General features: G+C 47.2%; 1 protein-coding gene across 3 annotated transcripts in view; it reads left to right on the top strand.

Annotated features, from left to right (window-relative positions):
- The window catches only part of ARHGEF17 (Rho guanine nucleotide exchange factor 17), a 150,873-nt gene that overhangs the window by 97,995 nt on the left and 38,392 nt on the right, over positions 1–14,486 (top strand). For 2 of the 3 annotated variants that reach the window (XM_036746075.1, XM_036746076.1), the window contains exons 2-3: positions 10,086–10,163; positions 14,194–14,376. In XM_036746075.1, coding sequence (XP_036601970.1) covers positions 10,086–10,163; positions 14,194–14,376 — 261 coding nt within the window. The remainder of the gene's footprint in view (positions 1–10,085; positions 10,164–14,193; positions 14,377–14,486) is intronic. The other variant, XM_036746077.1, reaches the window with a different exon arrangement.

Raw genomic sequence — 14,486 nt, 5'->3', positions numbered from 1 at the left:
CATAAAGGCTGATACTATAAGCAATTTGGGAGAGCAAGGAATAGTTTACCTCTTAGATTTATGGAGAAGGGAAGAATTTATGACCAAACGAGAGAGAGAGAGAGAGCATTATGAAATGCAAAATGGATAATTTTGATTATGTTGAATTGAAATGTTTTTGTATAAAAAAAGCCAATGCAACAAAGATTAGGAGAGAAGCAGAAAATTGGGAGAAAATCTTTGTAACTAGTATCTCTGATAAAGGTTTCATCTCTAAAATATACAGGGAACTGAGCCAAATTTACAAGAACACAAGTCATTCCCCAATTGAGAAATGGTCAAAGGATATGAACAGGCAGTTTTCAGAGGAGGAAATTAAAGATATCTGTAGGCATATGAAAAATGCTCTAAATCACTACTGATTAGAGAAGCGCAAATCAAAACAACTCTTGTACCACATCTCTCCTTTTAGATTGGCTATAATGACAAAATGGGAAAATGATAAATGCTGGAGAGGATGTGGGAAAATTGGAACATTGTTACATTGCTGGTAGAGTTGTGAACTGATCCAGCCATTCTGGAGAGCAATTTGGAACTATGCCCAAAGGGCTATAAAAATGTTCATACCCTTTGATCCAGCAGTACCACTTCTAGGGTTGTGTCCCAGAGATCACAGAAGTGGGAAGAGGACCCATATGTACAAAAATATTTATAGTGGCTCTTTTTGTAGCAGCAAAGAATTGGAAATCAAGGGGATGCCCATCAATTGGGGAATGGCTGAACAAGTTGTGGTATATGAAGGTAATGGAATACTATTGTGCTATAAGAAATGGGGAAGATACGGACTTAATAATAACCTGGAAAAACCTACACGATATAATGCTGAGTAAGTGGAGCAGAACCAGGAGAACATTATACACAACCACAGACATATGGATTCTGTGATGACTAACCCTGATGGACTTTGCTCTTCTCAGCAATAGAAGGTTCAAAGACAACTCCAAAGGACTCATGATGGAGAGAGCTATCTACATCCAGAGAAAGAACTATAAAGTATGAATGCAGATGGAGGCACACTGTATATGCTCTCCATTTTTTTCCCTTTGTTTTTTTTCCTCTTTTGTTTTTGTTCTTGTTTTTGTTTTTTTTGGGTTTTTTTTGGTTTTGTTTCTCCTTTCTCATGATTCATTCCATTGGTCATAATACTTCTTTACAGCTTGACTATTGTGTAAATAAGTTCAATGCGAAGTTATATGTAAAAGATATATCGGATTGCATGCCATCTTGGGGAGGGAGGAGGGAGCGGGGGAGGAAAATCTGGAACTCAAAATTATGTGGAACTGAGTGTTGTAAACTAAAAATAAAAAAAAATCTTAATTATAAAAAAGGGAAAGTTATTGTAACAGGTGGGCTATAGTGGATATTTCGTTTCTTTGAGATGCCTGCTGAGGCATCATCATTCTCGTCACCTGTAAAATGAGTATAATTATACCTATAGTCCTGATCTCATAGGTTTGTGGGGAGTGAGTGAGTTGGACAATATGTCTATTTATGTAAAGCGCATATAGGGATAGGAAACCTATGGTTTCGTGGGTACAGGAATGGTCAGGTGAGGAAACTCTCTCTCCCAGTACATGTTGGCACCTTCTTTGTAGTTTATGCTCAGAAGTTAAGTGACTCACTTAGGGTCACACAGCCAGTGTGTGTCAGAGAACTTGAACCCACCATCTTCCTGACTCTGAGGCCATTTCTATATCCACTAGGCCATGTTCTTCTAAACTATCTATAGTTTAGAATGCATCTATAACATTAAAAGTGCCACATAAAAGTCCACTGGGATTCTTTTCTTTGCCATCCCCTTCACCACCATGCCTGTTGTGGCCTCTATCCCCACCCCATCAGCAGGCAGTGTGGGTGTGGGTGTCTAGTCCAGGAGAGAAGTCAGAGCTGGAGATACAGATAAGGGGGGCATCTGCCTGAAGGAGAGAGCAGATGTCACAGAATGGACTCAATCTCTGACTCCCCACCGAACCCCGGCTCTTACCAGCTGAGTCACAAGACAAGCCAAGGTCACTGGGAGGACTCAATGAGAGGGGGACGGCTACCTGCAGCCCATCCCCACTGTGAGAGACACAGCTCAGGGCCAGTTTTCTCAGAAGACGGGAGCTTTGGGATGCCCTCACTCCATAAACACTGCCCAATGGCTCCTGTTTACAGTGGTGCTCAGTGAGTATATGGGTATGTGTCTGTTACTAGTAACATACACGGGGCATCTAGCATGCCACACTGGCTCATTTTTCAGAGTTGTCTCCTACGTGGTCCTTGTGTGAAAAAGCATGTCTGTGTATAATCATGCAGTTGTATACATACCATCTGAAAAAATCAACAGCTCTGTGACCCTGAAGAGGTTACCTCACTTCTCCTGGTCTCAGTATTCTCTATCTGCAAAATGGGAACGATACTCTTTACACAACCTCCCTTACAAGACTGCTGTAAAGAAAGTGCTTTACAAACTAGAGAGGGCTATTAAAATAGGAGTTGCTATGATCATTATTATTATTATTATTACTAATAAGGAGAATGGCATCTGTCCACTCTTTCCTGTATACATACATAAAGATGTGTCTGTGTGAGTGTATTTATCCACAAAGGCATGGAGGCTTGGGCTAGATTACAGGGATTGGGGAACCTGTGGCCTCAAGGCCACATGTGGCCCTCTAGGTCCTCAAGTGCAGCCCTTTGACTGAATCCAAGGCCTTGAGAGCACATGTGGCTCTCTAGTTCCTCAAGTGTGACCCTTTGACTGAATCCAAGGCCTCAAGGCTACATGTGGCCCTCTAGGTCCTCAAGTGCAGCCCTTTGACTAAATCCAAGGCCTTGGTGGCCCTCTAGTTCCTCAAGTGCATCCTTTGAGATTCAGTCAAAGGGTTGCACTTGAGGACTTAGAGGGCCCCATGTGGCCTTGAGGCCCCCACCCCGGCCACTAGAAAGTAGGAAACTTGATTTGGAGTTTGGATTCTGGCACTATCTCTCTGTATGACCTTCTACCTCTCGGGGTCTCAGTTTCCCTCTTTGTAAAATGGAGCTATTGATCCAGGCTGGGTGAAGATCCAGAGATAGTGGCTAGGATATACCTTGTCTGGTACCATATTAGTGTGAATTATTTTTTCTAGGCTGATCTGAGGGCTGGGACCAACCAGGTTTCCCTTACCCTTGATTCTCCTTCATTGCCCTGAATAAGGGACTAATACATGTTTGTTGAATGAATTAATGATTTTATATGTGTGTGTGTGTGTGTGAGCCTAATTTGGAATTTATGTGTTTCCTCTACATATATTTATCAGTGAATTGTGGAACGGTGTGAACCTATGTGACTATATCTGCCTGAATATGTCAATGAGAGAGCTCATATGGATCTCAGTACACATATCTATATACATGTGTGTAAATATGCGTGTTCACCTCTTCCTCCCCGAATGCACCCATGGTGATGTGTGTGAGTATGAATGTGTCTGATCTGCATTCATGTTTGTATGTTGGTCAAATTGTAGATTAGGGTAAATTCAGGTCTGTGTGGGCTCCTAAGGACACCAACGAGAATATGTATGATCGATTCTCAGTCTCCATGTATCTCTATATACATGTGTGATATCCCTCCCTGCATGTGTCAACATACAAGTGCATGGATGTGCTGTGTGTGAATGTGCCAGTGAGTATATGAGTGTATGTGTAGCATGTACATGTGTGTGCCCTATGTGGACAGGTACGTCTCTCCAAGGGCATGCAGCTGAGTGACTCTGAATGTAAATCAATCTTCCCCTGCGTGTGTGAGTGTGAGAGGGAAGAGGGGAGGGTGAGGGGCCTCCTCCCAGCCCCCGCGCCTGCAGCTCTCCCCCCTCCCTCCCCCTCCAGAGCTGCGCCTGCTCAGCCTGATGCCTGGCTCAGCTCGGCTCAGCTTCCCCTGACAGCCAGCGGCAGGCAGGCGGCCGCCGGCCCAGGCACAGACCAGGCGGCAGCACAGGGCCCAGGCTCTAGACACTGCCTTCCTCCCTTCATCCATCCCTCCTGGCCCTTGGCCCCAGCCCCCAGGCCCATGCTGCAGATGGTGAAGACCCTGGCCCAGTTTACCATCGCCCTGGAGGACATGCGGGAGATGGGCGATGGCGAGCAGCCCGGGCCAGGGCTAGGTTTGGGGACAGGGATGGGGCCAGGCCCGAGTGGCCTGCCAGTGCCAAGCAGTGGAGGCAGCAATGAGGTGACAGGGCTGGGGGGGTGGGGTCTTCAGGGGCAGGACACTAGGGGATGGAGTGGGGAAAGCCAGGCTATCTCTTATCTGAGGGGCCAACTTAAGTGAGAGGGCAGTTCTGGGGCCTAGAGTGTCTTTACTGGGGGCTTTGAGTTCTCTAGTACATGTGTATGTGTGTCTGAGGGACCCTGACCTGGAGCTCGACTGGGAGGTGTATGCATGGGGAGGGCTTTGGGTTCTAGAGTGGGTTTGGGAGGCTGTGACCTAGGACTCTGAGTTCTTAGGTGTGTTTATTGGGGGAGGGGTATGATCAAGACCTCTGAGTTCTTTAGGTGGGTATTTTTGGGGACCTATCACTTCAGTCTCTGAGTTATTAGATATGGGGCTCTGAACTTGGACTGAGTTCTTAGGGGTGTGTGTGTGTGTGTGTGTGTGTGTGTGTGTGTGTGTGTGTGTGTATAGGTCTCTGACCTGGAACTCTGGGATCTGTGCCTGGGGGAGGGGGTATAGGTAGAGGTGTTAGGAGTCTCTGACCTGGGAATCTGGGATCTGTGTCTTGGGGTGGGAATGTTAAGGGTCTCTGACTCAGGACTCTAGGATCTGTGTCTGTGGAGAGGTGGTTGTGTTAGGGGCCTCTGACCTGGGAATCTGGCATCTGTGTCTATGGGGGTGTTAGGGGTCTCTGGACTGAGACTCTGGGATCTGTGTCTATGGGGAGGGTGGTAGAGGGTTGCTTGGGATCTCTAACCTGGGATTCTGGGATCTGTGTCTATGATGAGGGGGTATTAGGGGTCTCTGACCTGGGAATCTGGGATCTATGGTCTATGGGGGTATGTGTTAACAGTGTCTGACCCCAAGACACTGGGATCTGTGTCTATGAGAGGGTGTTAAGGGTCTCTGACCCAGGACCCTAGGATCTGTGTCTATGGGGGCATGTGTTAAGGGTCTCTGACCCAGGATTCTGGGATCTGTGTCTGTGGGGGAGTGTTAGGGGTCTCTGGCCTAGAACTCTGGGATCTGTGTCTATGGGAGGAGTTGCCTAAGGGTCTCTGAATCAGGACTCTGGACTCTAAGAAGTATTTGGAGGCCTCTGTGGCCTTGGGACAGAGGGTGGTCTGTAATCCTTTCTAGTAAGAGACTGGCCTAGAGACTAAGGGTTCTGCAGTATTAGACCCCATATGAGAGGTCCAGGATCTGAGGCCTGAGATCTATGATTGGAAAGGCTCTCTGATCTTGGGGTTTCTTAGGCTGAGAGCCTGTTATCTGAGAAGCCCTCTGGTAGAGAGGCCTGGAGTTTGGTGAGTCTCTATCGTGTTAAGGGGTCCAAGTTCAGCAACAGTTCAGCTAGAAAGTCTGTTATTGCTGGTATCTGAAATGTTCGGGCATCGTGGTCTCTGGGGTGTTTGGTCCTGGATCTTGGGACATTGATAACCTCCTGGAAGGCTGCAATCTGAGAGTGGCTTCAGGGGAATTCTGTGACCTGAATGTATACCTTAAGGAAGTCTATGATGTGTCTATGGGGTGGGGATGGGGGTAGGGAGATCTGCAATCCTAAGGGTTCTGGGTCTAGGGTATTTACTAGGTCAGGAGGGCCTCTAGGCCTTGGGGGGTTTATGTGATTTGGTAGTACCTCTGATAGGGATGGGAGATATCTGTAACATGTCTATGACTGTGACCTCATTTCTCCTGTCTGAGCCTCATCTTACCCACCTGTAAAATAGGGAAGAAAAGACTTACCGTCTATGCTCCTTAGGGTTGTTGAGAGAAAAGCCCTGTGTAAGCCTTATAGGACTATAGAAATAGGAGCTGTTGTTGTTGTTGAGATGTTACATCACAATATCAGGGTTGAGAGAGCTGGGGGTATCTGACCTCACAATATATGTGTGGGTGGGGGGAGGTAACTGTGACCTCACGGTATCTCTAGGGGGCTAGAAGTAAGAGTATATATTACCTCATGGGGTCCCCGGAATTCTGGACTATTGGGACCTCACAATGTCTCTAGTCTGGGTTTAGAGGTTTCTGGGATCTCAAAGTGTCTCCCAAGGGCCGGGGGCATATGACTTTACAATGTCTCCGTGGGACTGGGGTATTTGTGACTTTACTCCCTAGGTGGGCTGGGAATGTCTGTGACCTCAGTATATCTGGAGAGCTGGGTCCAGAGGTGTCTCAGACTTCAAAGGGCTTCTGGGGAGGCTGGCTCTGGGGACACTTATGACCTCACAGTGTCCATTGGGGACTGGAGTATTTGTGACCTCACAGTATCTGAGGGCAGAGACTACTATAGTATTTGTGATCTCAACATTTCTGGAGGGCTGAGTGTCCAGGTATCTGACCTCAGTGCTGCTGGAATGGCTAGATCCGATGACATTTAAGGCTTCACAGTGCCCCAGGAGAGCTGGATTGGAGTTGTCTATATCTTCTGTCTCTGTGTATACATATCTCTACATCTCTGTCCTCAGCTTATTTTGCCTCTATGGCTATGTGTAACAGTATTCTACGTGTCTTTTTGTCTTTGTACACATCTCTCACTGTCTCTGTCCTTGTTTCTCTCTGGGCCCTTCTCCCTCTCTGCATGTATCTCTCACTGTGTCCCTGTCTCTGGGCATCTATGTCTCAGCCTCTCTATGCCTTTGTGTGTTTGTCTCCCAGCTTGTTTCTATCCCTGTCTCTTGGGGTCCTTCTCCCTGTCTGTGCCTCTGTGTCCATGCCAGGGATTCTGATTCCCCCAGACTTACATGAGATTCAAGTTCCAAGGTCTGGATCTCCATGCCAAGAAGCCCTCTTGGAGGGGGGGGACCAGGCAGGCATCTGGAGGATTCGGATGGGAGAGAAGAAGGCTGAAAGCTACATGTTGTAGAACAGAGAGGCTTGGCTTTGGAGTCCAAAGATCTCTTCTCTGTTGCATAATTGGGATTTGACCATCAGCTCTGCCATTTACTTGCTATGTGACCCTGTGGAAGGCCCTTCCCCTCTCTGGGCCTCATGTGGACCTGATGATCTCTAAGACCGCCTCCCCAAAAATCTTCTGATCTCATGAGGAGACACACAACTGAGTTCCCTTACAGATGCTCCCAATACAAACTTGTCCCTTACCCACCTAGTCCCACATACCCCTATCTCCATCCTCCCTTTCCCCACCTAAGGAAGAATGCTCCTTTCCCCAGGACATGACGCAAGGGACAGGCCTGGGAGCTTTTGGGGAGAGCCCCTTTTAAAAGGTACTTTGTGGATACCAGTAGGTTTGGGGATCAGAAACCCCAGCAGGGCAGTATGGTTCTTCAGGCACAAAGAATGGCCGTGGAGCAAGACAAGAGGAAAGAAGGAAGAATTCATATTAGATTCCAGGGGACAACTTCTTAGACTTTTCTGAGAAGGGCAACCAGGGGAGGTTGTGAAAATAGCTTTCCTGGGCAGTAGCTGACCAGGGTATAAGATGTCAATACCCAGCCCAGCCCAAGAGGCAGGAAGATAGTTCTGCTGACTGTGGAACAGCTTATGGTCCAACTGATGAGAGCCAATTTCTCCTGGAGTATAAAGCCCTTAGACAAACAGATAGACACACACACACACACACACACACACACACACATACATACATACATACATACAGCCATCATTCAGACCCATGTAATGTGATGTAGTCAATAGAGAATTAAACTTGGAGTTAGGAAGACCTGAGTTCAAATTATTCTGTCTTAATCATAGTGTGACCTCGGACACATCTCTTAACCTCTCTGGGTCTCAGTTTCCCCATCTATAAAATGAAAAAGTTGGGATTGATGACCTCTAAAGTCCCTCCCTTCCAGCGCTCATCTGTGCCTCCTATGATCTCTCGTAACAGGGAGCGATTCGGTTTCCAGATTGGCCCAAAACATTTTTACTTGGTTGGGACAGTGACTTTGGCCAGTAACTAACAAAGCAAAGGAGGCAAGAGTTTTGTGTCACCTGAGTTAACCCCTTCCAACCACACTAGAGTTGGAAGGGTCAAGTTGTTGGGCTTCCTCTACTGGGAATCCTAGTTTTGGCTGGGGAAGTGAGACTCAGAGGTAGAACAAGGTCAGCTGCCCCAGTCAGGGCTTGGTCAGTGCCCAGAGAGAGATTGAGTCAGGGCTTCCAGAGCCCAGAGGAGAAGAAAGGTCAGTGTGGGCTAGAGCAATCAGGAAGGGCTCCCTGGAGAAGGTTGGGTTTGAGCATACAGTGGGCAATAGGGTAGAAGGAGCGCTGTATTTGGAGGCAGAGGGTCTAGATTTGAGTCTTGGCTGTGCTGCTCGACTACTATGACCCTGCCCTCTCCTGGAAAATTAAGAGATTATAATCCATGCAGTAATATCAAACTCAAATAGGAACAGGGGCCACTAATTCATTCATAAGGTTCTTTAGGACCACATATTGACTTAGTAGTGTCTGTTGACTTATAGTCAATAAGTCAATTGATTTATTAAAATATAATATTATTTCTGTTTTATTGTGTTTTTATCATTTTGTTAAATGTTTCCTAATTGCATTTTACTCTGGCTCAGGCAACATTCAAGAGTGTCGTGGCCCACTGGCCATGTTTGACACCTCTGCCCTGGGTGATGTCTTGGGTCCCCCCACCGGCTCTGACATCTTGTGATCCTAGCACCTAGCAGTCAGTGTCCTGGGCAGACCACATGTTCCATTCTGGGCTCACCTTTTTGGAAGGAGGTTGCCAAGTTGAGGAGTGTCCAGAGGACACGGAATGACCAGGTCTGGAGACCAGGTCACAGTGTAAGTGGGTTGAAAGAACTAGGAATGTTTATTCTGGAGAAGGAAAGACTTGGGGGGAGGACAGCAAACTTGATATCTGGTCTTCAGGTGTTTTAAGGGAGATATTAGGCTTGTTCTGTTTGACCCCAGAGGGCAGCACCAGGAGCCTTAGGTGAAAGTCACCAAGAGGCAGATTTTGACTTGATGAAGGAAGAATTTCATGAAGAGAGTTGTCCCAAAGGCTACCTAAGGAAGCAATGAGTTTCCCATCACTAAAAGTCTCCGAGAAGCTAGACGTCCATTTGTTGGGGATGTAGAAGAAAAAACTGCTACTCAGACAAAAGTTGGACAAGATACCCCCTAAAGTTCCTTCCAGCTCTGAGATTCTAGGGTTCTAGGATCCTGGGATCCTAGGTCATCATGATATAATGGGGTAGGGGTGGGGGTTGGAAACCTAGTCTTGAAATCAGAAGATCTAGGTTCTTGAATCTTAAACCCGATACTTACTGTTTGTGTTTTTCTGGGAAAGTCACCTTAGCACTCTGAGCCTCGGTATCCCAATTTATCAAATTGGCATAATAATACTTTACACTGCCTACCTCAAAAGTCTATTGCATCAAATTTCTTACTGTCTCAGGAGGGAAGGGAAGGGGAGGGAGGGGAAATAGGGAGAGAATTTAGAACTAAAAAAAAAATTTTAATGAATGTTAAAAATTGTTTTTACATGGAATTGGGAAATATAATAAAATATTTTTAAAAGGCTATTGCAAAGCCCAGATTAAAGGATGTATATACATACAACATCAACTGTCATCATCATCATCTTCATCATCATCATCACCATTGCTTCAGATGGACCAGGCTGGATTCTGTAACTCTGCTGTGTACCCATAATGCACAACCCTACAAAGTTTATGTCCCAGTCATGTTCATATGGCAGTAAAGTTGGTTCTTGCACCTAGCGAGCATATGCAAGAACCCAGGAGTTGTAGGGAAAAGTAACAGAGGAAGGGGATTGGTTCCAAGGACTGAGCTGGAGGGGAACTCTTCCCCCGACCTGAGCAATGACAATGATAAAACAGGGATCTCCATAATGAAGTCTTACCCTCTCCCATTCTCTCCTCTCTCCCAGGACATGAGAAAACATGTCATCATGACACTACTGGACACAGAACAGTCATATGTGGAGTCCCTTCGGACACTGATGCAGGTGAGGGGCCCAGGGACAGGGCGAGGGACTCTGTTGTTTATCCACTCTGTCTTAGGTAAGAGTACCTACATCCCTCCTACCACCCCTATGTCCTGATCTGTAAGAATATAACTAACTCTGGCTTTCTCTGACCTAAGGGGCAGGCAGGGCTAAAGGGAAAAAAATTGGAGATTGGGGTGGAAATGGGGAAGAGGGAGAGTGTTTGTGTGTCATTCCTCTGGAGAAATAGGAAAATAGAATAATACCTTTGTCCTTCTAGTGGAGAAAAGGGAATTGGGATGATTCGTGTGTATCTTTCCATTGGATAAATGGGGGGATGGAATGGTGGATGTCTTTCCACTAGTGATATGGGAAGGAGAGTCTGTGTCTTTCCAATGAGAGTCTGTGTCTTTCCAATGGAAAAATACTGAAGTGGAATGGTGTGTGTCTAGTTTCTATTGGAAAAATAGGGAAGTGAGATGGTTTTTCCAAAGGTCTAAACAGAATCACAAAACTTCAGGATGGGAAGAGATCTCAGTGAATATCTAGAATAACCCACAGGCCAAGGGAGGGCAGATGAGGAGAGGAGCACAGGGCAGTGGGGAAAGCGTTGACTCTGGCCTCTGGACAAAGGACTTGGTCTACAATTCCACCCCTGACCTGACCCTTCCTGCCTGTGCAACAGCAGGCCTGTGCAACAGAGTTTCCTCATGTATAAAATGAGAGGACTGGGTTTGATGGCCTCTGAAGTCCCTCCTAAACCAGAATGCATGATCCTGTGAACCTGTTTCCTCATTTATAAAATGGCAGCGATAATTGTTAGTTTTTCTACGGACTAGGTTGTTGTGAGGAAAGGGATTTGTAGTCCTTAGAGGGCTCGAAAAAGTGTAGACTTCAAGTGATTAATAGAATGAAGGTGATTACAATGCCTGCCCTGGTTTAGTTAGAAAGTCAATAGAGCCCACAGGACCTCAGCAGGCCACTGAAGATGGGGCCTCACAGCACCCTGCCCCCACCTTCCCCTCTGCTTGTGAATTAGGTAACTGAGACCCAGTAGATTAAGCGGCTTTTCCAAGAGCTTTCAGGAGTCAAAACATGTTGAGAGTAGGTGCTGCCAGAGGGCAAGGGCCATCTCTTTCAGTAGGTGCTTAATCAATGCTTCTCCACTCGTCTTCCATTCTCATGAGAGTTGAATAATCAGGTAAGAGCAGAGAGAAGCCCTACAAGTGCTTTCCTTCCATGGTAGCCTAGTGTAGACAATGGGAGCCAGAAGTCCTAGTTCTACTACTAGACAGATATGTGAGCTAAGGCTGGTCTACACTTGGGGAAGCTAGTGGTGCAGTGTAAAGAGTGCTAGGCCTGAGCTCAAGAAGACTCCTGAGTTCAAATCCGACCTCAGACCCTTATTAGCAGTGTGACCCTGGGCAAGCCATTTAACCCTGTTTGCCTCAATTTCCTCATCTGTAAAATGAGCTGGAGAAGGAAATGGAAAACCATCCAGTATCCTTGCCAAGAAAACCACAAACGGGGTCACGAAGAGACAGACATGACTGAACAACAGCAGCAACAGGCCCCACATTGAGTTATCAGTAGATTCTAGCCAAGAGTAATTAGATTTGGAGCAAGAAGAGTCCTGATAGATCCTCCAAACCAATGGTATCAAGCTCAAATAGAAATGCATTCATTTTTCCAGTCACATCCAATTCTCTGAGACCCCATTTGGGATTTTCTTGGCAAAGGTACTAGAGTGGTTTGCCATTTTCTTCTCCAGCTCATTTGACAGATGAGGAAACTAAGGCAAACAGAGTTAAATGACTTGCCCAGAGTCACCCAGCTAAGTGTCTAAGGCCAGATTTGAACTCAGGAAGATGATGAGTCTTCCTGACTCCAGGCCCAGTACTGCATTCCCTCCACCAGCTAGAAAGGCATATGGACTGAGAAAACCACAAATCAACATTATCTATGTTGTATTGTATTTTTATTTATTTTGTTTAACATTTCCCAATTACATTTAATCTGGTGGGGGCCACACTTAGTTTGGCACCTCTGATCTAGTACACCCCCATCATTTTACAAAGAAGGAAGCCAAGGCCCACAGAGGCAAGATAGTTTACAGAGCCAGCATCCTCACCTAGATTCTCTTCCTCTGAGTTTGGGGACCTTTCTACAGCATCATGAACCCAGATCTCTGACTCCCACTTCAGGGCTTTTTTCTTGCCCTTTATAAGTATTTCCTAACTAGAGCCTAGGCTTCCTGGCTTCTACAGTGAAGCTTTCTTTTAAATCAATACATGCTTCCTGCAGTGCTCTGTGTGCAGGGCTGGGGCTGGGGAGGCAGGATCATAGGCATTCACTAGAGGAGCAGAGCTGGCAGGGACCTTAGGGCTTGTGTCTCCTAACCCCATCATTTAACACTGAGACAGGCAGAGAGAGGACCACCCAGGTAGTAACTGGCAGAGCCCAATTTTGAGTTCAGGTCTTTTAACTCCACATCTAGGCCTCTTTCCACTGTGCCTCAATGCTCTCTTCGAGAACTCGGTTTGGGAGAGACAGAGGAAGAGCAGCCCAGGCCCTGACCTCAGGGAGCCCCCAGGCTAGCCAGGAAAGAGGACACTTCCCTCTGAGGAGGTACTGTCATTGTGGGCATCTCCACCAATAGCTCCAGCTCCCCCTCTTGCAAGAGGCACAGGTTAAGCTTGAGGCATCATCGAAAGGTGTAAAAAGGACTACATTGGGTGGCAGAAGGCCCAAGTGCAAATCTGTGCCCTTCCGCTCACAAGCTGCGAGACCTCCACCCAGCCTCTTCCCCAACCGGGGCCTGGATAATGAGGGGGCTGGACTTCGGGGCCTCCGAGGGCCCTCCCTAGTTTTGATTCCAAAGGCCCTATAAACTAGTTCCTGAAAGTCTGATTGGATTTTGTGTATTCAGATGCTGTGATAGATCCATCAATCAACAAGCCTTTACTAAGTGCCATACTTAGCCCTGGAGATAGAAAAGCAAGAGTGAAAGAGCTCCTGCCTTCAGGGAGATTACTTTCTAATGGGGGAAATAACTATGCTAATGATAGCCGACACTTGTATGGCCTTTAGGCAGCTGGGTGGCTCAGTGGATAGAGCACAGAGTTTGGCATCAGGGAGACTCATCTTCCTGAGTTCAAATCTGGCCTCAGACACTTACTAGTGACCCTGGGCAAGTCACTTAACCTTGTTTGCCTCAGTTTCCTCATCTGTATAATGAGCCGGAGAAGGAAATGGCAAACCATTCCAATATCTGTGCCAAAAAGAGTCTGACACAACTGAAAAACAACTCAATAACAAACAACATTATAACCTTTGCACTTTAAGGTTTCCATACATTATCTCCTTAGATGCTAGACTCCTTCAGAAGGGATGGAAGGTAGCCTTAGAGGGAAGACAGTAGGCCCTGGGGGTGGGGAGGAGCCTGAAAAGGCCTCCTACTGAAAGTGAAGCTGGAGCTGAGTCGTGAAGGAAGCCCAGGAGTCTAGGATTCTAAGAAATCTGAGAGAGGGTGAAGGAGAGCATTCTACACGTTCTAGGCCTCTGCAACAACATGGTGGTAGGAAATCAAACATCTCTCATGAGGCGCATCGAGCAGACCAATCTGGCTGGACCGGAGAGTGTGCAAAGGAGGAAATGAGAGAAAAAGATGGGAAGTGTAGGAAAAGGCCAAGTTGTGAAAGGCTTTAGCTGTCACACTGGATTTTATATTCGATCCTGGAGGTCATAGGGAGCCCCTGGAGTTTACTGAGTAATGCAGTGACACGGGCAGCCCTGTGCTTTAGGAAAATCACGCTGGCAACTGCAAAGAGGATGAATCGGAGTGGGGAGAAACTTGTGGCTGGGAGTGCAGTCAGAAAGCTGGCTAACTGTGTTTGCGTGTGCATGTGTGTGCACACACGTGTGCCGGGGTGTTTGCTTCACCATGTGTTTGTCTCACTGAACTGGACCCGAGAGGCTTGGGGCTCAGGAGTGACGGGGCCCGCCTACTCCCTAGCCCCAGCCCCCTCCCAACCCAGCTTGGTCCCCCCAGGGTTACATGCAGCCTCTCAAGCAGCCTGAGAACGCGGTTCTATGCGACCCGTCCCTGGTGGATGAAATCTTCAACCAGATTCCAGAGCTGCTGGAGCACCATGAGCAGTTCCTGGAGCAGGTGCAGAGCCGTGTGCAAGAGTGGCACACTCGGCAGAAAGTGGGCGACCTGCTTGTGCAGTCGGTGAGCGCCACCAGCCCCCCACCCCCAGCCCTCCTGGCCCTGCCACCCCTCCCTCTGCCTCACCTCGGACTTCAGCTCCCTCCTGGGAGTTCACACTTATGTCCATCCCA

This window comes from Trichosurus vulpecula, chromosome 2 (genome assembly GCF_011100635.1).
Source record: "Trichosurus vulpecula isolate mTriVul1 chromosome 2, mTriVul1.pri, whole genome shotgun sequence".
NCBI lineage: Eukaryota > Metazoa > Chordata > Mammalia > Diprotodontia > Phalangeridae > Trichosurus > Trichosurus vulpecula.
This window is presented reverse-complemented; position numbering and strand designations above follow the sequence as displayed.